Source organism: Panthera uncia, chromosome D1 (assembly GCF_023721935.1).
Source record: "Panthera uncia isolate 11264 chromosome D1, Puncia_PCG_1.0, whole genome shotgun sequence".
Taxonomy (NCBI): Eukaryota; Metazoa; Chordata; class Mammalia; order Carnivora; family Felidae; genus Panthera; species Panthera uncia.
In genome coordinates, this window is record NC_064808.1 from 88,969,597 (window position 1) to 88,996,892 (window position 27,296).

Here is a 27,296-nt window from a genome sequence, read left to right on the forward strand (position 1 = left end):
TTCTTCTCATCCGAGTCCCCTGCGGAGGCAGCTCTGACTCCTGACTCTTGTAGCCCAGTTGAACAAGCATTCGTTTGTGTTTCCCCCAGATTTCAGACACATGCACACGCACGCTGGAGCCAGTGAGTCATGCTGGCAGCTGACAGGGTACGACTCTGGAAGGTCCCCTGTCAGCCAGCATCCCCCGGGGCCTGGTGGCAAGAAGCCGCATCTGGAATACCTCTGCTCTGTCGTGTCGGCACAGACTCCCGGAGTCTAGCGACTGTGTGTCCCTGTGACCACTGCAGACTCCGCGACACTCCTGCACCAAAGGTCGGAGACGGACAAAGACCCTGGCATTGGCACGTGGCTCCACTACCCCTCTGATTAAGCTGGTCCCATAACCGAAGTTTGCGTTCCTGGGGGAGGAATTCGAGATCTGGAAAGTAAGGAACTCCCAGAAGGGCACCTTCCTTGCTACAGTTGAATGAAGGCAGCACACGCCTGCCTACAGGTCTTGCTTCCCATCTCCTAGCTTCCCGCCAGTAGGAGAACCCGGCTGAAGCTGGGGCCGGCCTCTCCCTGTGGGAGTTGCAACTGAAACAAGCCTCCACCGGTGAGAGCATCACGTACGATTTATTTAGCAGTTTCTCAGTTCACAGGCTTCGTGCGCCAGCAGCTGGCTTGCTCGGCAGAGCGCCAGGCACCGTCCCCAGAACCATCCTTCTCCCCGGCCCTCGGACACCCGCCTGGTCTCTTCTCCAATTGTGGGTCTTCCTCATCCTTCCACCTCCGGGTTCCACAAGCTGGGCCAGGACTCCTCTTGGAAGCAAGTCCTCCAGAGGCACGGCAGCCTTGTCCTGGTTGTGAAGGCTGGGTGTTGAAGGGGGTGGGGCAGCTGGGGTCTTCGCTTTCTTGGCTCTAGGGCCGACTACACGGAGGGATCTTTCCACTCCCACCTGTCCCCATGCGTATTTGCACCTAACCCTTGGGGCCTCATGGGGTTGCAGTCACAGTGATGGTGACGTTAACTGGAGCATCCGTGGCTTCTTGCACAGGCTCCACACCTGGGGTGGCGGGTGGGGGTTCAATGCCTACCAAGGACAGACACAAGCAGAGGAGACCGATGCCTCGGGGGCATCCCCGCCTGTTCGCAGGACAAGAGACTGAGCCTCATGCATGAAACTCAGGACTGCTGTCCTTACACATGAGTGGCCCTTGGGACGGAAGCATGCTTACCTGCCTGTTCCTCAAGGCCTTCCCTCGACTCCCTATATTGATGATTTTGCTCCCTGAGGGTGAAGTGCGAGAGTGAAGTCAGTGACAGCCTCGGTTCCCCAGCCTTCCTTTCCAGTTAGAGGAAAATCCCAACACACAACCGCCCTTCCCCGCCCCGCCCAGAAGGACGAGGGTTCTACACTCACATGGGAACAAGCAACCGACCAAGGCCTGTAGGAAGAAAAGAAGGGGTGTTAACTTGAGCAATCCACCACAGGTCCCTGGAGAGTAGCCCTCCCTTCCTTCGTAGGCCCTGTATTAGAGACTGGGGAACATAGATGGGGATGGCCTCAGATGGCTGGGGTTGGGGGTTGGAGCCCGGATGAACCGCTAGCATTGAGGAGAAGTTACAGTTAAGGAAGAGTCTAGACTCTTTGCCCAGGGGAAGTCTGCGTCTCTCCTTGGATAGGTCTAGACCTGGCCACCTGTGGACTCAAGCAACCCCGCCCTTCAGCTTTCCACTCACAGGGGACGGTCCCCGGGTGCCGGGCAGCATACTGGAACACCAGTAGAGAGGCCACCGTTGCCACCACCACTCCTGTGCCCGCTGCACCCAGCACTGCTGGATAGGCGCTGAAGGGTGGATCCGCTGGGAGGGGAGAGCGCTGGTTACATGGCTTTGGTGCCACTACTGAAACGTGACAATGGCTTAGGGGGCGGCATGCAGGCAATGCCCTGCGGTGAGCAATCAAGAGCAAGACTTGACCCAGAGAATCTGTAAGTCAGGCCTTTCCCAAGGAAAGAGGTGCTCTGCGTGCTTTCGAGTCCCCAGCCAAGTCCCCCATTTGTGGCACTGAAGGCCACAGGCCAGTTATCTTGGAGCTTGGGGCCAAAGGGAAGGACACCAGGAAATAAGGGAGTTCCCGGGACGGAGACAGAGCAGCAGGAAGCTGAGAGCCCACCTGTGCCCCGGGAGGTGAGACTGAGGCACAGAGTTGGGCCCCTACCCTTCTCAAATCACCGGCATCCTGTGTCTCCCCCTTGCCTATTTCCCCGGATTCAAGCAGAACTGTGGCTCCTACCCCTAGGCCCGGGGCCTCCGGAGCCTCCCAGGGAGGGATGGGAAAGACAGCCGTGACTACCGCAGGGGAGGGTGGAGAAGAGGAAAAAGACCAGGAGAGAGGACTTCAAGTGGGGGGGAGGTGGAGGAAAGGAGCAGGGGAGGCCCCGTGAGGAGGAAAATGAAGCGGGGCTCGGTTTGGTGGAGAAAAGGTGAGTCCCTCCATGGCCCTAGCCCCGGCACCTGGTATCTTCACCTCAGAGGGATGTCCAGCCGTGTGGTGATTCAGGGCCAGGACGCGGAAGGCGTAACGGACACCTGGGTCCAGGCCCCCCAGCCTCCGGCCCCTGCTCTCTGGCTCAATGTCACTGGCTGCTGTCTCCCAAGCCCCAGCTCCTGGGCTCGGGACACTGGCCCTCCGCTGCACCAGGAAGCCCGTCAGGTTCCCAGGGCCTCGGACGGCCCACTGCAGCTGCACCTCCCTCCGGTGTCTCCCGTACGTCAGGCGGCTGATGGTGACGTTGGGAGGAGCTGGGTATCCTGGGGGTGAGGGCGGGGACACATACGGCACCTGCACACCTATAGCCACATATGTCGGTGTGCTTGCGCCCCCAAATTGATTCCAATGTTGTTGAGAGAGAGCCAGGAGTGTGGCACCACACTGAGGTCTGTAGACCTGATCGGTCCTGTGTAGTTTCAGTCTATGGTGCCCTAGTGTCGTCACCTACAAACTGAGGACGTTATTCTGACAGCATGGAGTGCTGCTGGCCTTTATTCAAGAGCGCATCAGGTTCATCAGGTTCACGTTCACATAAGCCCATCTGGGTTTGCGCTTTTGAGGGCCTGTCTGTGCCTGAGGAGTTAACGGGTCTAAATTTTGGAGCCGAGGGGGCCCCTGGGTGGCTCAGTCGGTTGGGCGTCCGACGACGGCTCAGGTCAGGATCTCGCGATTCGTGAGTTCAAGCCCCACGTCAAGCTCTGTGCTGACAGCTCAGAGCCTAGAGCCTCCTTCAGATTCTGTCTCCCTCTCTCTCTGCCCCTCCCCCGCTCACACTCTCTCTTTCTCTCTAAAATGAACATTAATTTTTTTTTTTTTTTTTTTTTTTAAATTTTGGAGCAGAGGATTCCTGCGTCTTTCCACCTGCAGGGTTACGGCTGGAGGTTTCCCCGTGCCCCTTGCCACGCAAACACCCACTACCCCTCACTCACTCAGGACCTCCAACAGGACGCTCCGACTGCTGTTCCCTAAGGCGTTGCGAGCCACGCACTGGTAGGCGCCCCTGTGGCGTGCTGGGTCAGCGTCCCGGATGCTAAGGTGGAGCTGGGCCCCCTCAGGGTGCAGCATGAATCCAGAAGGGCCAGCTTCCACTTGCTGTCGCCGGGGTCCCAGCCAGAGGAGCTGGACAGGTGGCGTGCCCCCCAGGAGGGCACACCCCAGCCGGGCCTCTCCCCCTTCCAGCACGGACACCTGGGGCTTAGCCACTGCCACCTGTGGGGCTTCTGCAGGGACAGAGAGGGTAAGGCTGGATGGAAGGTGTCCCCCGCGCCTGGGCTAGTGGGAAGGCTTGGGGGTAAGGTGCTGGCCAGCAGTGGAGGGGATAGGGAGGGGAAACAGAGGAGAGATGGGGCCAGTGGAGTTGGCAGTGAAGCTTGTCTTGGGCCAGTCTGCTGCCTCTTCCAGGATCCCGTTCTATGCCAGAGTCCTACCACAATCTGCTTCCAGATTTCTTGATAATAGCAGTGTGCCTTCAGGCCCCAACTCTAGTCTCAGCTCCTATAGGTGGGGCCCCTGCCTTATTCACCCCTGTGTTAACCAGCTTCCTCCTAGTACCTGGCATGGGGCCTCCTAATACCTCCCTAATAGCCCACCAGCTCCCACCCCCAGGGCATTGGGCTGGGCCCAGAGCAGATGCTTTTTATGGACTGAGTCCTAAAGACCCAGAGTTTCAGGTGTCAGTGAATCTCCTAGGATAGAATTTCCAACCCCAAGACTGAATAATAAGGGAGGGAAATATTCCCAGATGAGGGCCTTCTGAGAGCCCAGGGAGGCTGTCACCAAGCCCCCGGAGACCAAGATGTAAATCATTTTGTGCGAACTGCTATATGTGACTGTGTGTTTTCTCACATTTTTCACTTCAGTATTTTAACTCTTTTTTGCGGAGTTGGCAATAAAAAGGACTGGCAGGGCCAGATGAGGACAGAGAAGGAAACCAGACCGAAACAAATAGAAGCAGTGAGAGAGGAAGAGAGAGACCTCTGACACCTGAAACACTAATGCAAGGCAGGAATATAATCAGGCACCTCTCATGCAAATTGATGCAAATGAGGGAGGCAGAATCCCTCAGGCAAATGAAGGAGACAGACTCCCTCATGCAAATTGATGCAAATGAGGGAGACAGAATTCCCTCACCGGCTAGACAGGGTGCTGCCCAATAGCGGTAGCCCCTGGTCACACGGGACTGTTGCACACTTGAAAGGTGGCCAGACCACACTGAGATGGGTTGTAAGTAAATACACTGGATTTTGAGGACAGTAGAATAAGATACCTCATTCATAATTGTTTATTATTAAACATCGAAGTAATAATATGTTGGATATATTGAGTTCCATAAAATGTTTCTCTTATTTCTTTGTACTTTTTTTAAATGTAAAATTTTAAATTATATATACGGCTCACCTATTTTTATTGGGCAACACAGACCCAGACCAAACCCCCTGACTTTATGGATCGAAACAACTTGAGTTCTGGGAGGTGAGGTGACTCAGTCTCCTGACTCACTTTGCATTCCAGCGCAGACACCCCCCCAGAGGCTCTCATCACGATTCCAAAGGGCTGCTCTCCCACCTCAGCCCCAGAACCAAGCCACCAGCCCCTACTCACCCAGCAGGAGCCGGCAGTGGGGGTCAGGGACCCTGAGTGGGTGACTGCCCCTGCAGGTGAACTCTCGGCCAGCCAGATCGTCCTGGGTATGCAGGAGGTGGATGGCCAGTGAGGGGCTAGTGGTGCCCAGGGGTTGCTGCTGTCCATCCAGCCAGCTCAGCATGGCACGGGGCTCGCCTCCAGGCCACTCACAGCTCAGCATGATGAACTGGTCTCCAACTGTGGCTGTGGTCCAGCAGGTGGGGCTCCGGAGGGGTTCCCCTGGATAGGGAATAATGGCTCAGCCTGGCTCTACAGGAGGAAGAAGGGCTTGGTAGGCCTACTCCACCCCACCCCTCCTTCCTTCATTTATTGCTCACTCACTCATTCCTCCATTGACTCAGTAACTCGTTCATTCATTCATCATTATTGAGAGCTGGCCATGTACCAGAGAAATAGTGAGAACAGACACCAAGCAAACAATGACAATATAATTTGATGAATGCTAGAGTACAGGTAGGAAGACAAACTTTGTGGGGCTATAGGGAGAAGCACTTTGAAGATAGGATGGCATCTGAACTTGGTCTTGGGGGGTGGGTAAAAATCTCCAAAGCGGGGAGAAAGCTAAAGGCACATTTCAAGGCCAACATGCAATAGGGCAGTAGAAGCATGGTGTAAGGTCAATGACAGCCTGCTGACCCTGGAGGCTGGGAGACAGGAAGGCATCACAGGGCTCCAAGCCCAAACTGCGGAGGACAGGGCAGTGTGGCTGGACGGCCGGCTGGAGTGGAGAGGAGGTTGGAAGGAAGAGTCAGAGCTGAGTGCTGCCCACCTCCTTGCTACATGGCAAGTCTTGGAGTTTGCGATCTGGAGCCGCATCCCAGGTCCCAGGGCTCCTCTAAGGCTCTCCCCTGGCTCCCACCCACACCCCTGCCTGGAACATCCGAGCCCTGCTGTGTCCTATGTCCACTCACACAGCGTGATCCTGCAGAGGGCAGGCAGCGCCAGGGCTGGGTGCTCGCCGGCACAGGTGAAAACGCCGCCGTTAGGGAGCTGGGTGGTGCCACGACTCCAGGTGACATTGCTGAGAGCAGCAGGGCCAGTTTTCCGGGGCCCTTCCCACCGCAGCCGGGCAGCTGGAAGCCCCCCCGGCCAGGCGCAGACCAAGGTCACGGCCCCAAGGGTGGGGAGCACAGAACAGGAGGGCTGCCCCTCAGGGGGATCTGGGCAGAGAAGTGGGCGAGGATGGGGCTGGACAGACTCCGCTGCCAGGGCACCGTGGCCCCCGGGCCCAGTTTAGAGGCCCGGAGGCCACAGGGTCAAGGGTAGGAGAAGGAGCGAGAAGTGGGTGGGAGGGAAACGACTCGATTTCTCTGAGGGGCTGGAGAGCAAAGAGCTGCGCTCTCAGGTCAGGGGCAGGAGCTGACGGGGTGAGCGAGAGTTCAGAGCCCCTGAGGAATCCCACAGGCCCATGGAAGCCCCCAGAGGGGAAGTTTCCCCATTGCCTCTTCTTTGCCACTGGGTGCTTTGCCTCACGGTCATTTCTCTACCCTTCTCTGTGCCTCAGTTCAGTCTCCAAGGCCGTGGGAAGAATCACTTGGGGATGAGGTCGACATAGGGTCAGGGGCTTCCTCTCTCCCTGTCCCTTCCCACAGCTTTCTCAGCCTGTCCCCCTGCTCTCCACCTCCTGACTCCCACACCTCCCTCCCCTACAACATCTACACCACTTTCCACAGGGCGCCTGGAGTCTGCCAGAACACAGGGCTGTGGTGGTCCTGGCTTTGAGCGGCCCCTTCCCCCACACTCACAGTAGATGGTGAGCCTGACGGTGGTCTGGCTGTGGGTGTCCAGGCGGCTGTTGTGGGCCAGGCAGGTGTACAGGCCTGTGTGGGTGCGGCTGGCGCTGGCGATGGTGTAGGCGGGCCCCACTTGGACCTGAGTGTGGTCGCGGAGCCACACGTAGTGACAAGGGGGGTTGGATGCAGCCCGGCAGCTCAGGGTCACCTCTTCCCCCTCGCCGGCCCAGAAACCCTCCTCGGTCAAGCCCAGTGGCTCCACCGTGATCACAGGATTGTCTGGACCATCTGGGGGGCAAGGAAGACTCGTCACATCTCTCCAGTCTTCATTCCCTGACTCACTCGTGTAATCGTCACTGACTCACCATCCAACAAGCTCGTACTATGGACCTACTATGTCAACCACTGGGCTAGGCCCACGAGGAGCTCAGAGTCTGCGGGCCATAGGCACCGTCCAGTGTAGGTGTTCAGGGTCCGTGGAGGCAATCACCTTAGGCTGTGGGAGGCTTCCCTGAGGGACCAAGTTTGGGGTACGACAAGAGTTGGCTAGGCAGGAGGGGGGTGCCAACCTTCCCAGTTTGCCCAGGATGGAGGGGCTTCTTGGGACTAGGACCGTTGGCCTTTGACGTGGTCCAACTTGGACCAACTTGGACCAACTTGCTGCCCTCTCTCCCTATTGTGTCCCTCCTCCCTGTTTCCTCAGGGTTCAGTTGGTCCTGAGAGACCTTCAGGTTCAGCCCAAAGGCAGGCTCTGTGGGCCATCCCCTTTACCGTAAATATGCGTAAAATTGTGACTCTGAACGTATGCCCATTTTCCTGGGAAGAGGGGACCACGAGCTTGAAAAGGTTAAAACCCCTGTCCTAGACCTGTATTTTGTACCAGTGGGCCCAGTGCCCTGATGTTCTTGCCTTCTGGAGCCTCTCAGAGGGCTGTGGCCCTCCTGGTGGCCCTGAGGTGTGGCAGGAGGCAGAGTGCAGACCACGTGCCCCCCACCCCCACCGATCTGACTCACAGACGACATCAAGGAAGTTTCCATCACTGCTCAGCCAGTTGACAGCGTTGTGGGCACTGCACGCGTACCAGCCCAGGTGCGTCCTGTTGACTGGGTCCAGCTGAAGCAGTTGCCCTGTGACCTCCACCAGGTCCTCCTCAGGGCCTCGAGGTGCCTGATGTCTCCAGGCAAAAGTCACAGGCTCTGTGCCCTCCCGTAATGCACATGTGGCCACCACAGAGGTCCCCTCCACTGGGGATGAGTCACTCAGTCTCACCTGAGGCTTTGATACGGGCACTGGCCAGGGGAAGGAGAGGCCTTGTGTTTGTTATCGCAGACCCAGGCCATGCCCGGCTGTGTCTCACGGCTCAGCCCTTGCTGGCTGGGGGTTGGCCTGCCCATGGGGCCCTGACCATCCCTTTCCTAGGACCCCAGGTTTTCTCGCCCCCCCCGGAGGCAAGGACCGGTGGAACCTAGGCCCGGCCCAATGCAATGAGAAGCACATGCAAATAGAGGCTAAACAGCATGCAGAGCAACCCAGGTCACCCGTCCCAGCTAGGCTCCTCACCCAGCACGGCCAGAGTGTGGTAGGAGTAGGTGGTGTGGAGCTGGCCACCGGCCGCGTGCAGGGCCTGGCACAGGAAGTGGCCACGGGCGCCCTCCCGCAGCTCCTGAAGCACCAGGCTGCTGTTCCAAAGACTCACGGCCCCCAGCGCGGAGGCCCCGGCCTCCACCTTGGACTCTGCTCCATTGGTGACAGCCACAGGTCGGGGAATCAGGGAGCCCAGGGGAGTGAAGCTCCAGAAGACCACCAGGGGGGCGGGCCCAGAGCCACAGGCCAGCTCCACAGAGCCGCCCCGCACTCCTTGAATGGCTGCGGCCTCCTCGTCAGGGGCTCTGCGTGTCAAGTGGGGCTGCCCTACGGACAGAGTGGCAATTCAGGACATCTGGGCTGTGCTGGGCTCTCCTCCCTCCCCTCCTCGGGCCCTTCCTTCTTCTCCTCCTTGGAGTTAGTGGGGAAGCGACAGCGTCTGAGGGAGCTTTGGAGTTTCCTGTCTGGCCGTGCCAGAGCAGGCAGCCTGGGGGAGTCCTCGCCTGAGATCAGGGAACAGACTGGAGCTGAGGTTCCCATCCCCGGGTGCCGGCAGACCACTATGGAAGACTGATAAAAATACATATTCCTGGGCCTCATCTCAGACCACCGACTCAGAATCCCCAGGCATCAGGGCCCAGGAATCTGTATTTTTAACAAGCATCTAGAAGTCAGTCTGATGATCAGCCCGAGATGGGAGATCTACACGGCCACTGTTTAATCGAGGCTGTGGGGGTCTCTGTGTAAAGATTCCAGGGGGATTCCAGACCCACTACGGCAAAGGGAAGATGACCCCAGCCTGCCATCAGCCCATCCAGCACTCATGCATCAACTGCTAATTACAGAGTACCTGCTCTGTACCAGGCACCAGGGTTACAAGGACAGACGAGCCGCCCCAACCCGGTTCTCGTGGATCTTTCAGTCTATCGGGGAGTTGACATTAAACAGCCATCACAGAGTAAGGCTGTCAACGGGTGTTTTTTTCTGCTCAGGACCTAGTACGGAGCCCCAGCATCTGCCTGAGGCCCATGTTCTCCTGTCTCCTGTGGCCAAATAATGATACTGTGCTGGGCTTTGGCACGTGTGGATGATGATAGTACCTCAGAAGACAAGCAAGGCACAGAATATCTGCTGACCTTGCCTGTAACGATAATAGCATCCCCTGAGACTCTGAAGCACGAAATCACGGTCTAAAACCACATGGCAGGTGGTAGAGCTGGGATTGGAGCCTGGCTCCCAATCTCAGACTCTTTCCACAGCTGTCAACTTCTCCAGCCAGAAGAGAAGACAGGCACGGAGCTGGAGGGAAGGGATCAAGGGCCAAATTCTGCTCTTCACTTGAGCGAGAAGCAAAACAACCCAGAAACTGGTTCTTTCCAACCCTGTGGACACTGCTGTGGCCCCAGCTACCAGCATCTCTCACCTAGCCTATCTCCAGATGCTCTCAGCTCCCAGGAAACCATCTGTCTTGAAGGGAATGTTGGGGGGGGGGAGGCGCCTGGGTGGCTCAGTTAGTTAAGCATCTGACTGGCTCAGGTCACGGTCTCGTGGTCTGTGAGTCCGAGACTCGCATCCGGCTCTCTGCTGACAGCTCAGAGCCTGGAGCCTGCTTTGGATCCTGTGACTCCCCCTCTCTCTGCCCCTCCCAGCTCATGATCTGTCTCTCTCAAAAATAAATAAACATTAAAAAAATTAAAAAATAGAGCGGGGGGCGGGGGGAACGTTTGGAAGCCCAGATCTGACCATGTCACTCCATGCTTATAACCCGACAGTGGCCCTCAGGATAACCCCAGGCTTCTGAAGGTGTTCCGGCCCTGCCTCCCCCACTCCTGGCACATAGCGGTCGCTCAGGGAGAGCTGGTTAAGGCCTAGCAGATGAACAAAGTGGATGGACTTGGCAGAATGGCCACAAAAGTGTAAAAGGGGGATCCCAAAGAAGAAAAGGAAGAAGTAACAGGATGTGAGGGGGGAATGGGCCCCCGTGAGGGGTGGTCCGAGTATCACTCACCCGAGGCCCCTCGATGCAGAAGGCAGAGGGGTGTCAGCAGCAGGAGACTGAGCGGTTTGTGCAGAGCCCTCTGACGCACCATGGTCTCATCTCCCTGGGTGGCTGTCCATGTGGGGCTCCTGCCTGACTCTCGGGAGCTCCCTCTCCAGAGCAAAGCCCAGCCCTGGAAGGATTGGGGGTCTGGCTCGGGTGGCCAACCTCAGCCTTCCGACACCACCATCCCGCTCTCCTGTTACCCTCACTGTCCCAATGACAAGTGAATTATTTACCAGATGATTCACTCCATCCATAATGCAGAGATGGGAGGGCAAGACCTAGCTGGGGCACACACCTCGGGGACAGCCCCGAGCTCCCCTGGCATTTCCATTTCAGTGAGAGCATAACGTTAGAGAGTCACTGAGCATAAAGTTGAAAACAGCCCAACCACATCAAGTGCAAGCACCTGCCCGACACAAGCCCCTCCGTATGCAGCCCTCCGGACCTCAGGGACAAGGACATCAAAACACGTCATTGAATGCCTTTCGTCCCCCCTTGTGTTTTCCTCCTGTTTTGTTGGGAGAAGCTGGTAGAGGGCTGGAAGGAGCTCAGGAGTCCAACACAACGCCAGAGTTAGGGTTTGACTGTCGAGCTATGACACTTCTGGAAATTTCTAAACCTCTCTGAGCTTTAGTTTCTTCGCAGATAAAGTGGGATAATAACACCTTTTTTCTAAGGCTATTGTGAATATCAGATAAAAACCTTTTATTCGCATACGGGGGGTGCTTCTCAGGTGCTAGTAAAGTCCTATTTCTTGACTTGGGTGGGGGTTACAGTTCATCAAACTATCCACGTACACAGGCACGCAAATACTTGGGTCAGGCGCCCAGCGTGTAGTTGGTGCTGTCCTTCACACTCCCGGCTGGATCTGATCTATGAAGCACGGACCAGCTTTCCTGTTGCATAGCTGTCTCTGCTAGACAGCCTGACATGAGGTCCGTTTTCGGTCTTCTGGTGCAGGGTGAGGGATAGGGTGAGATTCCCGCACCCCAGTGGGATGGGGTATCTGGTGTCAGGTTCATCAGGGCTCGGCTGGGACAGAAGCCGTCAGAGCTGAGTGCCCCACAGGCTCCTCCTGGGCTCCGAGGTGTTCACCGGGGCACTCTCGGCTTCTCACTTGCCCCAGGCTAGTGGACAGACCCCTGTCCCACTTTCATTCAGTCATGGCCAAGGTCCTTCCACGCCCTCCTTTGGGTCATGAGCCTCTATTCCCTCCTAACTGGGCTTTGAACAGAATGACGGAGGGTCCCTGGGAGTCGGGCTCCCACAAAGCGGGGACGGCATGTTTTCCTGACACTACTGACCAGTCCGTATGGCTCACTCCTCTTGACCACCCCCCACCCCAAACTGGGAATATCTTAATGTTCCTTTGGGAGCAAAAGAAATTCTTTGGGATCTGGCATTGCTGTCTGCCTCAAGATGGCCACAGGCCCTGTCTTTAGAGAAAACATGAGCATCCAGACAGAGTGAATCAGGAAACCTTAAAGGATATTTGATCTTGCAGCAAGAATTTGTGCTGGCCTTGAAGTTAGCCAGAAGTTCCTCTTCTGCGTGTGGAATTGACCCCTGCAGCCAGCCTTTTCTCACCCAGAGCCATCAAGGTCACAGAAGATGTTGGGAATGCAAGCTGGTGCAGCCACTCTGGAAAACAGTATGGAGGTTCCTCAAAAAACTAAAAACAGAACTACCCTACGACCCAGCAATTGCACTACTAGGCATTTATCCACGGGATACAGGTGTGCTGTTTCAAAGGGACATATGCACCCCCGTGTTTATAGCAGCACTATCAACAATAGCCAAAGTATGGAAAGAGCCCAAATGTCCATCGATGGATGAATGGATAAAGAAGATGTGGTTTATATATACAATGGAGTATTACTCGGCAATCAAAAAGAATGAAATCTTGCCATTTGCAACTATGTGGATAGAACTGGATGGAACTGGTATTATGCTAAGTGAAATTAGTCAGAGAAAGACAAAAATCATATGACTTCACTCACATGAGGACTTTAAGAGACAAAACAGATGAACGTAAGGGAAGGGAAACAAAAATAATATAAAAGCAGTGAGGGGGACAAAACAGAAGAGACTCATAAATATGGAGAACAAACTGAGGGCTACGGGAGGGGTTGTGGGAGGGGGGGATGGGCTAAATGGGTAAGGGGCACTAAGAAACCTATTCCTGAAATCATTGTTGCACTATATGCTAATTTGGATATAAATTTTAAAAAATAAAAAATAAAATTAAAAAAAAAAAAGATCACAGAAGATGTGGGCAGTGCTCCCCAACCCATTCTGCCTCCTTAGTAAGGGAGATTCTGGAAGGGAGAGTCAGGGAAGAAGGTGTATTAGGATTCTCCAGAGAAACAGAACCAATAGGATGTGTGTGTCTACAGAGAAAGAGATTTCTTTTTTTTTTTTTTAATTTTTTTTAATGTTTATTTTTGAGAGAGAAACAGAGTGCAAGTAGGGGAGAGGGGCAGAGAGAGAGGGAGACACAGAATCCGAAGCAGGCTCCAGGCTCTGAGCTGTCAGCACAGAGCCCAATGTGGGGCTCGAACCCACAAACCATGAGATCATGACTGAGCTGAAGTCCGGTGCTTAACCCACCCAGGTGCCCCGAGAAAGAGATTTCTTTTAAGAAGTTAGCTCACATGATTACGGGGGTGGACAACTCCCCAGATCTGTAGTCAGCAAGCTGGAGGCCCAGGAGAGCCTATGGTGTGAGTTCCAGTTTGAAGACTGGAAAGCTCGAGACCCAAGAAAGGCTGATGCTTCAGTCCAAGGGCAGAAGAAGATTGATGTCCCACTTCAAAGCAGTCAGACAGGAAGAATTCTCTCTTATCTGGGGGGAAGGTCCACCTGTGTGTTCCACCCAGGCTTTCAACTGATTGGATGAGGCCCACCCACATGGTGGGGTTGGGGGTCAATCTGCTTGACTCAGTCCACTCATTCAAATGTGAATCGCATCCAGAAAACACCCTCACAGACACACACAGAATAATGTTTGATCAAATATCTGTCACACCGTGGCTCTGTGAAGTTGACACCTAAAATTGACCACCCCCAGCCCCCACCCACCCACCCAGGGCAGAGCTGCAGTCCTGTCTGGAAGGGAAGAGGAGGCATGACCAGAATGGGCGAGCAGGTCTAGGGCTCCTGTCTCGGATGCTATGGGAGCACAGGGGCCAGGAGAGGCTTTTGAGAGACAACAAAGTGCAGTGGTCAGAATACAGCTTTTCCTCTTCATTATCGTGTGATCTTGGCATGTAACTAACCCCTCTGAGCCTCAGTCTCATTTATATAATTGTTTCCTTGAGAAAAATAAATGGTCTTATGCATATATAGCGCCTGTCTATTAAAATTATTTATGCCCCTTGAACTGAAGAAAGTCAACAATTAATTCAACAAACATTTCTTGAACATCTACTAAGTGCTAGGCATCGTGCTACCGATGGCACGGCACCTTCCTGTCTCTTTTCCCCTCTTTCCCAAAGAGCATCAGCCAAGCCAGGGTAACTTGGTACTGTGCTTTGCTCTGGGCATGCTCAGTACCCAGGCTCTGGGGCAGGTGAGGCTGTAGGCTCCCCGTGTTTCGGTGCCTGCTTCGCATCCTCCCCTCCTGCCCAGGTCCTTTGCAGGGCCCCTCACTGTGGGGCTTCCATCGACAACCTTCCTGGGTCCCAAGGGCTCACATCAGCACCTGCGTCATTGCTTTGGGAGATCCTGGAGGGAGGAGGAGGGAGTGGTCTAGAGACAGGAGCGATGAGGGGCCAACTCGGGAGTGTTCTCTTGGCTCAACTCAGAAGGTAACAAGGATGGACTTGGGGATCCAGACTCTTGAATTTTGAGCTGAAATTTTGGAGAACCAGGGCTGAGGGCTCTGAATGGGTCAGTGAGACCCACCTTATGGCAGAGGAGGCCTCCAGTAGCCTTCTGGAGAGATGGCCCTTCAGCCCCTTCTATTGGCCAACTTTGGGTGGGCATTGCAGTAGCTATATGACCCCGGGCAAGCAACATACCCTGAACTTCCTTGTCCTCATCTTTAAAATGAGCATGATAATGACTACTTTCTCAAGTTATTGGACAGATAAGACGCGACCACACACACCAAGCACCTTGTAAGCCCCTAGCACATAGTATACACTCAATAAACGTTCATTCTTGCCCTCTTTCTGTTTCAGGTGAACTAGAATCTGGCTTCCTGACGCTGCTATTGTCAGGGTTGAGCTCTTCCCCCGAAACTTCACAAAATTACTCCTATCCCTCTTCCAAATGAAAGTCATTCAGAATTTGAAAACAGCATGTCCAGTCCTTGTATTCTCTACCTAAATAATAATACCATTTATTGCCAGGAATGTGCTGCATGGGCTGGGTGTTTTCAACACTCCATGAGATAGTACTGCTATCCACATTTTACCAATGGGCTCAGATTCCCTCTACTTTTTCCCCCGATGAATCGATCCCCCATTCTCCTTGTAGCTCCATGACCTTTGAGCACTTTCCAGTTTGTCCCCACCTGAGACGGTCCCCTCAGGGCTGGCCAGAAGCCCGTGGAACTGCTGGGTTCCTTTTCTCTCTGACAAGAAGACTCAAAATCCCTCTCGGTTACAAACTGTGTTACAGTTTTGCTGATCCATCCAGCTAACATTTATTTCTGTGTTCTTGGGTCCTCACCTAGGCCCGGGAGGAAGCCTGGACAGAACTCAGTATTCTGAGAGGAAATGGTGGCTCCACGGGGCTCCCCGGGGTCTTTGGCCAAAGTAATGGTCCGGCTACAACGAGCGCTCGCGGTTCCTGGCCGCTGCCTCACTTTCTGGGAAACTTCTGCCTCACTGTGGGCAGCGGCACGTCAGACTTCTCCAGGCTGTTGCGACCATTTTGAACCCTCATTCTGAAACCTAAACAGAATGTGGAAGGATGGGGACAGCTGGACTGGAGCAGAGGAAGCAGATGTTCCTGGAAAAAAAAATGGCTTTTCCACATGTGTCCATGTGTGCCTTGTCAGAGGCCAGCCATAGGCCCTCGGGGACCCCAGCAGGAGATGAGCTGAGGGCTGGAGAGGAAATGGGCCAGAGGCTCCGCAGTGGTGGTGGCTCCCGCTGTGTTCCTGGCTGAGAGGAGGAGGGGGAGGGCAAGAGGGACAGAGGGCCCTGCAGGGGTCACCGCTTAGTCACTTTGTTAATTGCCCTTTGGAGACCGGAGAGGAAATGAACGAGGCCCTAGATAGAGGGGTGAGGAAAGGGAGACCAACGGATCAGGAGAGGAAGGCAGGGGAGGACTAAGCTGAGGTGTGACTATGGTGGCTAGTGGCCCCTTTGGGGGACGGGAGGCAGGCCTGTTCCCCGTGCCAGCTCTGCCTGGTAGCCAGCCTTCCTTCCATCAGCTGTACCGTTCCCGGAGACTTTCACAGCCAGCCCTCCCACGCCACTGTGGGTGGGATACTCTGTCTCTCTGGGCCTCTGTTTCCTCATCAGTTAAAAATGGGGTTGTCGTGCCGGCCCAGCGGCTTCTCAGGGTTGTCATAAGAGCTGAAGGAGTGGGTGCGTCGGAGAGGACGGCGAGAAGCAGAAACCGCTGTGCAAACGCATGGGGGTGTGGACAGAGCGGAGCTTGGAACCAGGCGGGTGTTCAGATCCCGGCTCTGTGGCCCTCTGGCAGAGTGACACCAAGCATGTTACTTCCCCGCTCCAGAGCTCAGTCCTTTTCCGTACACGAGGCTGATTCTTCAGCATACGCCACAAGAAAAATGTTGTTAATTCGGTTTTGTGAGATACTAGTTTTGTGATTACGGAAGGCAATGTTCCTACTTTTCTTAGATGAATGCTAAGACATTCAGGGATGAGATGGAATGATGTCTTCAGTTTATTTTTCTGCAAAAATAAAGCAGGTCTTTAGTTCTACTTTGCCATGAGGATTTTTATAGGGCAGACGCAAAACCTGCTTGCCATCAGAGTCAGCATTTTTTATTTTCTTTTGGAAGCACGGAGTCACTGAAAAGTTGTGTTAGGTGTTCTCTGTGGAAGTGGTAAGGAGGAGAAAGGAGAGTGCCTCTGGTGGCAGTTAAGGAGACTTCCTTGAGTTTGGGGATGGATCAGAGGTCACTGGGTCCCCAAGAGAGGATGAACCTCCAAAGGCCAGGCCCCTGACCCATAAAGGGCAGAGAAATGGAAAGTCCCGTGAAGGCTTGGCCAATGGGAAGGTCAGTAGCAACCATGATGGACCCAGGGTTATAAGCGTCTCCCTATTTTCAGTACCTTGTAAGCCTCGCAGATCTTGGTGGGGCTCTGGGGGGAAGGGGGAAGGGGCCCGGTAATGGAGGCAACTTTATTTGATTTTAATGCAGTGAGGTCCACACCCACCTCACTGCTATTATTATTATTATTACGTTGCCTCTGTTATTATTATGAAACAGACTGGAGCCAGGGCATGACACTAGGTGCCAATGTGTGCTGCTCCCCGCTTCAGTGACAGGAACTCAGGAGTGGCTGAGGCTCCTCCCCGGGAAAGGTTCTGGGCTCTTCCCTGCTGCAGCTGGCAATGGGGCTCCCACCATGCCTGGAGCGACGGCGTGAGGGCAGGTGTCTGTGGTTGAGGCCCTGACTGGAGAACTCAGCCTTGTCTGGACCAGTGGGTATCTGTCGGGACCAGGCTGGGGGAGCGGGCCAGGCACTTGAGGTCTGTGGACGAAGCCAGGGCCCAAGGAAACCACTTGTCTCTCTTTCTATCTGCAGGCCTGGTCTGCTCCCCACACCCCGTCCCATGCCCTGCCCTCCACCCCCACCCACCCCACCCCCCAACCTGGCTAGATTCTCCAAGTTCCCTGGCTGGGGAGCAGGAAGGGGTAGGGAGTTTCCAGAATGTCTCCGTAGAACTCCTGGGGGAGTCTTGGCAACTGGAAATTGTCAGTCGTCTCCTTGACAACCAGCAGCCAAATAATTCTGGGAATGGAGTGGGGAGGAGAGCTCTCTGCAGGGTGGCCAAGAGAAGCAGCCCTCAGCCCCCAGAAAACTCCGATCCCCCATTACCTGCGTCAGGCGGGGGCCCATCAGGAGACCAAAACCACACAAGTTAGTTGAAAAAAGGATAAAGAATTGATAACTAGACATCACGCTGCTCACGAGGTAACGAAAGGGCGACAAGAGAACTGCTCAGGTGTCACGGAGGTCTCGGCAGTGGCCGGAGGGCCTGCCACCGCCTGGGCTGGGGAAACCAGAGGAAGAGGCTGCAGTCGCTAACCCTTAGACATTTTAGGAGGGACCCAGAGCCCTGGGGGGGGAAGACTTTCAGCCGGAAGGAAGGAAGGACAGACCCCCGGGCTTGCGCCCAAACCTCTGAGGAAGAGGCACCTGCCTGTGAGGGCCGGGTCTCTGGAGCTGGCGTGTGGGGTGCGTAGCGTATGGTGAGGCTTGAAGTACTAGAGACATGGCAAGCTGGATTCAGCTGCTGCTCCGGGATGGGCCCGCTGCGGGGTGAGGGGGGAAGGTTGGGTGCCTCTGGCAGGGAACACACAGACACAAACGGGAAGGCAGGCGGTCACCCTGCCTCCTCCAGCCTGCAGCCTCCCCTTCGGTGGCTCTGGTCACAAGGATCCAACAGGGAACAGCTGGCCAAGCAGAGACGGGACTCACAGGGCCCGAGGCCGCCTTCACAAAGCAGTGTACAGAGGACGGGGCTGGGGCTGAGAAGCCAGACATTTCAAGTATTCGTCACCGCAAGGTGGGGAAGTTCTGGTCTTCCAGCCCCGGCTTTACTGAAAAGAGCAGTGCCGAGCACACGGGAGATCTGATATCGTCTGGCCTCTGCTGTGGTTGATTCCTGAGAGTGCACATGGGTAGGCCTTCCCGGACTTACTCTGGCTTGTCTTGAAAAGTTCCCGACGTTCCCAGGCTCTGACAGCTGCGAGGAATTTGTATAACCGTAATGATGAAAACAACAGTAATGAAGAAATATTTAGGTAAGAGGGGCCTATGAAAATGGACTACAAATCACTTTGACCAAATCATATGGTAAGGCGAAAGGACAAGATAAACAGATTCATGGGACAGAAATAGAACCAAGTCCAGAAATATACCCCAGTACGTATGGATAATACACAATAAAAGTGGTATTTTAAACCAGTGGAGAGAAGGATAGTTTATTTGATCGATTGCATAGGCCCCACTGGCTCTTGGAGAAAAACAGAATAAGGTTTGTCTCTCTACCTCACATGTTATTAAAACTAAATTTCAAATAGGTGAAAGATTTAAATGTATTTAAATTTAAACATTTCAAAACACTTATATGCTGTTTTTCACATTTAAACAATTTCATGAGGAACTATTTAAAACAGTTTTAAACACTGCTTAAAACAATTTGACGAGGAAAACATTAGAAGAATATTCATACAATCTATGGTTTGAGGAGATTTTTTATTTATTTATTTATTTTTAATGTTTATTAATTTTTGAGAGAGACAGAGACAGAATGCGAGTGGGTTGGGGCAGAGAGAGAGGGAGGCACAGAATCTGAAGCAGGCTCCAGGCTCGAGCTGTCAGCACAGAGCCTGACCGCGGGGCTCGAACTCATGAGCTGTGAGATCATGACCCGAGCCGAAGTCGGACGCTCAACCGACTGAGCCACCCGAGTGCCCATAAGGAGATTTTTCCAAACAAAATGGAAAATCCAGAAGCTAGAGGGGAAAAGGTAGACGTACTTTTTTTTTTTTTTTTTTAATTTTCAAAGGATAAAATATCACATATACAGAGACAAAAGACATTACAGACTGGAGACAAAATTTCAACATCTACTACCTATAGAGGTTTGACATCTGAGGCAAAGAGCTCTGAGGCAAAATGAGGAAGAGAAATAGGCCAGCAGGAAAATGGACAAAACATACGAATACATTTGTATTTGTATCAGAGATGGTCAGTGCATTCAGGGAAAGATGCTTAACCTCACTAATAGAGAAACGCACATTTTATTTTTATTACATAAAAAGATTTTTTTTAATGTTTATTATTCTTGAGAGAGAGAGAGAGAGACAGAGTGTGAGCAGGGGAATGGCAGAGAGAGAGGGAGACACAGAATTGGAAGCAGGCTCCAGGCTCCAAGCGGTCAGCACAGAGCCCGATGCGGGGCTAGAACTCAGGAACTGCGAGGTCATGACCTGAGCCAAAGTCGGACGCTCAACCAACTGAGCCAGCCACCCAGGTGCCCCAAGAAATACACATTTTAAAAGCACGTCTTCACTTTTCCTTTGTCAGAATGGCAAACCTTAGAGTGAGGAGAGCCAGCGCTGGAGGAGATGTGGGGGAAGCAACTCGCAGTCCCAGGTGTGGAGATGGGAGTTACCCGGACTTCTGAGAAAGGGATCTAGTAACATGTATGAAAGCTAAAAATATGCATCTCTTGGGGAGCCTGGGTGGTTCGGTCATTTAAGCGTCCAACTTCAGCTCAGGTCATGATCTCTAGGTTTATTGGTTTGAGCCCCACGTTGGGCTCTGTGCTGACAGCTCAGAGCCTGGAGCCTGCTTCGGAGTCTGTGTCTCCCTCTTTCTCTGCCCTTCCCTGTTCGCACTCATATCTCTCTCTCTCAAAAATAAACAAACATTAAAAAAAATTTTTTTTAAATAGGCATCACTTTGACCCAGTTATGGGTTATTTCATATGTCATGACATGTCATTTCTGGTCATTTATCCTACAGAAAATGAATGAAGAAAAGGAAGGAAGGAAGGAAGGAAGAAAGGGAGCGAGGGAAGAAAGAAAGAAAGAAAGAAAGAAAGAAAGAAATGAAGGGAGGGAAGAAGGGAAGAAGGAAGGAAAGAAGGAAAGAAGGAAGGAAGGGAAGAAACAAGAAAGAGAAAGGCAGCAAACTCCAGCATTCAAGGATATGCGTTAAAAAATTTCAAAGCTTTTTTTTTTTTGCTGCGACAAAAGTACAGTACGGGTAATCGTTGAATGATACACATAGGTCCATATACCGTAATGTTCTGCAACTATTAAAAAGAGTAAATTACAAAAAGACAAATGCTGTATGATTCTACTTTCCATACCTCTAACGTAGTCAGCCTCGGAGAAACGGAAAGAAAAGTGGTCGCCAGGAGCTCGGGTGAGGGGGGAATGGGGAGTTGGTGTTTCACGGGCACAGAGTTTCAATTTTGCACGGTGAAAAATTTGTGGAGGCTGGCTGCACGACAGTGTGAATATCCTTAGCATCAGTGAACTGTACCCTTAAAAATGATTAAGGTGGTACATTTTATATTTTTACCACAATTTAAGAAAAAGAATACACTTAGAGGGATTTTTGCGATGTTAGGTGAGAAAAGCAGCTTGCGGAGAAATCTATGTAGAATTTGTAAAATAAACGACATATTTACATAAATGTAAGTAAAGACCTCCAGGGTAATCCAGACCTGCCTGGCTATGACCTCAGTCCTCTGATTCCAGAGTGCTCTCCACACTCCACAAAGCCTGGGATTCCAGCAGGAGCTGGCAATTGAACTAGGCTCACTGGCTTTCTCCGCCTTTGGGTGGCAAAGCACCCTTTCAACTCCCGCCCCTATGTCTCCCGATTTCAACCCTCCTCCCACAAACACCAGGCCCCCACGGGCTCTGGCACCACCAGCCAAGGCCCACAGCTGTTTCCAATATTCTGCACAAACTTTATTGAAATGAGAAGCCCTGTTTATCATCCCTCAGGCCCCAGCTCCTCCTGATTAGGTACATATGACCTGACCTGTCAGCAGGGCCTGAGCCAGCAATCAAAGAGGAGATTGTTCTGAGCCAGGAGGTAAGGGGGCAGGTGCCTGGGGAGCTGAAAAGGGCCCAAAGGAGTCTCCGACCAACCAGGGGTGGATGGGGGATATTCTCAGGCTGACGGCAGAAGGGGAGGGCAGAGCTGGGTAAATTCTTTAAGGGTCACCGGTCTGCTTGTCTTCTCTGGCCATATCTTCTCTCTCTCTCTCTCTCTCTCTCTCTCTTGCATCCAAGCCTCTTCCAAAAGACATTTCCTATAGCAAGAATATCTCCCCATCCCCAAGCTCCAAACTCAGTCCCAATTCCTCTTGCCTTTGATCTCTGAGCTGTGCCAGGAAACCCCTCCAGACATAATAAAAAAGAAAAGGCACCTCTTCACAATTCCACTCCTCCTAGAGCTGCAGAATCATTAGCACTCAAATATTGAAAATACCTTAGAGATCATCTAAGTGTCAACTCCCTCTCAATGTAGAAAAATCCCTCTACCTGGTCCTGCTCGTTGATGCTTGAACATTCTGAGCTCTGTGGTCCAATATGATAGTCCCTAGCCACATGTGGCTATTTAAAAATAAACCTCACATCTGGATATATGTCCAAAGAAAGTGAAATCAGTATCTTGGAGATATATCTGCATCCTCGTGTTTATTGCAGCATTATTCACAATCACTGAGATACGGGAAGTGTCTACCTAAGTGTCTACCATATACGATGGAGGGGCTCCTGGGTGGCTCGGTCCATTAAGTGTCTGACTTGATTTCGGCTCAGGTCATGATCTCACAGTTCATGAACTCATTTATTCAGTTCATGAGATGGAGCCCTGCGTCGGGCTCTGCGCTGACAGCGCGGATCCTGCTTTGGATTCTCTCTCTCCCTCTCTCTGTGCCCCTCCCCCTCCCCCCCACACACTCTCCGTCAAAAATAAATAAATAAACTTTTACAAAATATATCCAGTGGAATATGTCTCAACCCTAAAAAAGTAAATCCAGCCATTTATGACAACATGGATGAACCTAGAGGACATTATGCTAAATGAAATAAGCCAGAGGACGACGTATTCCATATGGCATATATGGAATCTTATATGTGGAATCTAAAAAAAGGGGAAAAAAGTCAAACTCACAGAAACATAGTAGAATGGTAGTTGCCAGGGGCTGGAAGGTGAGGGAAATGGGGAGATGTTGATCAAAGTGTTCAAACTTTTGGTTACAAGATGAATATGTTCTGAGGATCTCATGTACAACATGCTGACTATGGTTAATAATACTGTACTATGTGCTTGAAATTTGCTGAGAGTAATTCTTAAGAGTTCTAACCAAAAAAAAAAAAAAAGCTAACTATGTGAGATGATGGATATGTAAATAAATTGGATTGTGGTAATCATCTCACAATGTATACTCGTATCAGATCATTACATTGTGCACTGTGAATATATACAATTTTATTTGTCAATTATACTTCACTAAAACTAGGGAAAATTTGTTTAAACTAAAAATGCAGTTTCTTAGTCATACTGGCCACATTTCGAGTGCTCAATAGCCACATGTTTTGGACAATACGTTGAGGAACGTGAAGAATCTCATATTTTCCTCTAGTTGCAAGCTAACAAATTAATCTGCTAGTTTCACGAATGCTAGCAGAAGACATGAGACTCCCGGGTCTGAGACAACGGACTTTATTATTTATAGCAATATCAGTAGCCAGAGTATCAGCATTTTCTTGCTCCAGTTTCCTGAGCTCCAATTCTCAAAGAGTAACATGAGGAGGGCCAGATGATTCCTATACATGCAGTGGGTTCCAATACAAGAGAGGAAACCCCAATTTAGGGAACCTGAATCTTTTATAATGGGCAGGAAGCAGGCTGTGTTTTTTGGCTCTGGGGGAAGACATTATCTCTGCCTTCCAAGACTATTGGCTACACAAATGTCCTTGAAAATTGTCCAGAAAAAGGTAGTCAGTGTCTCTCCTTGAAAGATGAGACCCGTGGAGGATTGTCTCCCAGCACAATGTAGATATTGAACATGTCCATCATTGCAGAAAGTTCTGTTGGACAGGGCTGCTCTAAACAATGGGGAGCTAGCTGCTTTCCTAGGTTCTCCTCATCAGTCCTGAATTCTGACTAAAGGATTCAGAGAGAAATGAGCCAGCATTGGTTCTCTGCACTCTTACATGTAAGTTTCAAGGTGTCTTCCTCGATGCAAATGTTCTTTCACATCACATTTCTTGTCTTTCTTAACTAAGCTGTGAAAGGCTGGGTGTGAATTAACATTTACATGGTACTTCACCCAGGGCTTTCATGTGCTGTGTTCATGAGGACACTGAGTCCAGGAGGGGCAGAGGAGACACAACCAGGAGGTACTCCTCAGTGGTCCGACTCTCCAGGGCAGTGGTTACCAAACTTCAGCAAGTGTGGGAATCACCTGGAAGGTTTGAGAAAAGAGCCTGTTGAGCCCCATTCCCAGAGCCTCTGATTCAGGAGGTCTATGGTAGAGCCTGAGAATTTGCATTTCTGAGGCCTTCTCAGGTGATGCTGATGCTGCCAGCCTGGGGACCACACTGTGACAGCCACTGCCCTTGTGGGATGGGAGCACTTGGGGCAACATCCAAGGTGATACACAGATGACAATTTTTAGCTTATCTATATTTGTGCTTTAAGGCATGTTGAAAAAATATAACCAGTGCACATCGAACTAGTTACATTAAAAAAAATTTTTTTATGTCTATTTATTCTTGAGAGCAAGAGAGACAGAGTGTGAGTGGGGGTGGTGCAGAAAGAGAGGGAGAATCCGAAGCAGGCTCCAGGCTCCGAGCTGTCAGCACAGAGCCTGATGCAGGGCTCGAACTCATGAGCCACAAGATCATGGCCTGAGCTGAAGTCGGATGCTTAACCAACTGTGCTGCCCAGGCGCCCCCAAACTAGTTACATTTTAAACAAAAATAAATTGATATAAGGATGTATTTACATATATAAACACAATCTCTCAGCTTCCACATTTATAAAAGGGCATTAAGTTCTTACGAGAGTTTCCCAGGCCTTGTGAGGGTCTACTTCCTCCCTCCCTCCCTCCCTCCCTCCATCTCTCTACCTCTCTTCCTTTGGGAGAAGGCACAATCCCCACCCTTAGGCTGCTTACAGTCTAGGGGACACACTCTGTCACCTTTAAATGCTAAGAAATTGTCAGAAACAGTCCCAAGTCCTCACTCTAAGACAAAAGCCACCCTTCCCTCTGGCTGAAGTCCGAGGACTCCGGAAGGAGGAACAAATCCTAGCCGAGGGTAGGGTCGTGTAGCCGCTTTCCAGATGGGTGAGCCTGGGCCCTCCAGCTCACCAGCTACCTTCTGCTCGGGACTTAGCAGTACTATCTTTCCCTTCCGGGGCAGCTACCTTGAATTAAAAAGCATCCTGAGCCCCAACCCCTGTATAGGGATGGAACTGAGGAGGCCCAAACAATCCATCCAGGACATAATCCATGACCCTTTCCTAGAGCAATAAGGCCTTGTCTCAATGGGCCCAGTCTTAATGGTAGGAGGGCCATAGGAATGACAAAATAGGGCTTAACGAGAAAGGGAAACAAATAGTCTTGTGACCATCAGCATGAAGAAACTTCTCTGCAGGAGCCCCTTCAAGGAGCTCAGGTCAAACCAACTGTCCGAAGGGCTGCTAACTGGTAGAGAAGCAGCCTTTTAAGTGAACCTCTAAATGCAGGCTTAGGGCTGAGCCCTGTAGGCTTCAAGTGGTGTTTCCATCACACCATTCATTCCATGGGGCTTTCTGCTCCTTGCCCTCCTCGTTTTAATGATCTCAGACAGACATAAAAACGGCTGAGCTCAGCACAAGTGACTGAGACATGAACGTTGCCTCAGGGTCCCCGTGGACCCCAGCTGGGTACCATGCCGCCCTCGGTTCCATTTTGACAGGATAAAGTGAACTCATTTATTCAGTTGTTTTAAGTGAGCTCACACTAGGCGGTGCCAGAGAACGGAGACATAAATCTTTCCCAGCACACGGAGTCATTGCCAAACACCTTGGATAAAACTTTCTGCTTGTTCAAGATAGTTTTTCCTCCCCTCCAAAACCGAGGAGGGGAAAAGTGCTAAAAATTGAAGGGAACGGAGGGAGGGTGTTAGCAGATTCTGGGAAGGACAAACTTGTCAACGCTTTGGCCTAATAAAAATTCTTCCAGTAAGAAAGGCAAACTTTTAACTCAGAGATTTTCCTTCATACTCTGGGTGGGTGCAGAGCAGAGGGCGTCCCTGGTGGTTTGGTCCGGCTGCGGGTTAACCCTAGATGAGGAGCAAGGAACTTTCTTACATCTCTAAGGGCTGCATCTGTACCAGAGGTGGGTCAGCCGGTCACACTTCACCCTTTGGGCAGTGGGTACAGCCTCAGGCGCTTCTAGACAGAGCAAACCCAAGCAGGCTGTTAGAAAACATCTTGAAAACTGTCCCAACTGGAGAGAAGGCTTACCTCGGGAGTACAGAGCCACTCAGAGAAGGGACAGTGAGTGATGTGGCCCTTTGTGGCTGCTGGATGAACCGCTTTTGTTTTTCCGGTTCACGAAGAGATTCCTTAACAGTTTTTATTCTTTGCCAACACTTGAAAGCAACAAACAGGTAGAAGAAAGTCTATAACCTTACTATCGTAACCTGAGCTGTGAACTTACTATCCCGACAAGGTATCAGATGACTTCGTGTTTCTCGTCTATTCTATACATATACTAGGGGAGGGGTAGAGAGAGAATGAGACACGAAATCTGAAGCAGGCTCCAGACTCCCAGCGGTCAGCGCAGAGCCTGACACGGGCCGAACTCACAAACCATAAGATCATGACCTGAGCCGAAGTCGGACGCATAACCGACTGAGCCAACCAGGGGCCCCCCACCCCCACCCCCACCCCCACTCCCACCCTTTTTTTTTCAGCCAAGAATTCCACATACATCTGTGTTCTACAACTTTGCTACTCAAGGTGTGGTCTGCACACGAACAGCACGGGCACCACCCAGGCGTCCCCTCAGCGAGCTGCACAATCGCACTCGCCCAGGCTGATTTCTGTTTAGGTCGCAGCCTGAGACCGGGCGCGCTGAAACACGTGAGCCGGTACAAAGCTCTTGTCTACACCGGAGCTGCACACTTTCTCCCTCCACCCCCTCTTCCTGCGGGCATGGAACACCTGTGAGGGCTCGGCCCCCGGCCGGGTGCTGGGACCTGGAGGACCCAGCAGAAGGGTCTCTGCCTCCCCACCCCCCGCCCCGCCCCGCCCCGCTCCGCCTCGCGGTGTAGCAGAGGTGAAGCAGGGACAGCACTTCAGGGTCCTCCGCCACGTGGAGCAGAGGTGAAGAGGTTTTAGAGCTGGAAGGATCCTTGGGGGACAAGGCCATGGCAGATCAAGTGGCTTCACCCTGGCACAGAAGGGACTAACACCACTCCAGGTGGGGCTAGAACCTGGGTCTCCTGACCTCTGCAGCATACACCAGTCTCTGTCATCTGGACTCCCTCTCGGGCAGACATGTGGGCACGCGTGGCCCAGCCCGGGTACAGCCAGCTGAGTCTCTCCAACACCGCTACCCCCAGTAATACCAGCCTCCTGGCCCACGCCAGGCCCGTTCCCTCCGTCTTTGCTCCTAGCATGTCTCCGGACATGGGGACAGAAAAGACCACCATGAAATGAAATACTGCACAAATTAATGTATGGACCGAATAATTATAACTGCCAAATGGATGCAGTCAAATAAAAATCCAGAGTTTTTTGAGAGTTGACAAAATGGATCTAAAACTAATTTCAAAGAGTAAAACTAGTAATGATATTTTTTAAAAATGAGAGGGAATTGGGGCGCCTGGCTGGCTCAGTCGGTTAGACATCGGACTTCGGCTCAGGTCACGATCTCACCATTTGTGAGTTCTAGCCCTGCATCGGGCTCTGTGCCGACAGCTCAGAGCCTGGAGCCCGCATCAGATTCTGTGTCTCCCTCTCTCTCTGCCCCTCCCCTGCTCATGCTCTGTCTCTCTCTCAAAAATAAACA

The 27,296-nt window shown here is 52.2% G+C and overlaps 1 protein-coding gene across 1 annotated transcript; it reads right to left on the minus strand.

The window, feature by feature from the left end:
- Positions 1–546: 546 nt before the first annotated feature.
- On the minus strand, positions 547–10,751 carry VSIG10L2 (V-set and immunoglobulin domain containing 10 like 2). Its single transcript, XM_049654716.1, has 12 exons — positions 10,506–10,751; positions 8,474–8,824; positions 7,927–8,202; positions 6,926–7,201; positions 6,092–6,340; positions 5,139–5,399; positions 3,467–3,757; positions 2,501–2,797; positions 1,724–1,846; positions 1,404–1,428; positions 1,219–1,271; positions 547–1,073 (listed from the first exon to the last, which is right to left on the minus strand). Exons 1-12 carry the CDS (start codon positions 10,585–10,587, stop codon positions 976–978), a joined length of 2,382 nt encoding a protein of 793 aa, XP_049510673.1. The 5' UTR covers positions 10,588–10,751; the 3' UTR covers positions 547–975.
- Between the last annotated feature and the right edge of the window lie 16,545 nt (positions 10,752–27,296).

Excerpts from the sequence above, each read along its gene's own strand:
- VSIG10L2 (XM_049654716.1), bottom strand. The coding sequence starts at position 10,587 with ATGGTGCGTCAGAGGGCTCTGCACAAACCGCTCAGTCTCCTGCTGCTG. Across the intron at positions 3,758-5,138 it reads CCACTGCCGGCTCCTGCTGG|AAGCCCCACAGGTGGCAGTG; the intron begins GTGAGTAGGGGC and ends CTGTCCCTGCAG. Across the intron at positions 1,429-1,723 it reads GCACCCGGGGACCGTCCCCT|GCCTTGGTCGGTTGCTTGTT; the intron begins GTGAGTGGAAAG and ends TTCTTCCTACAG.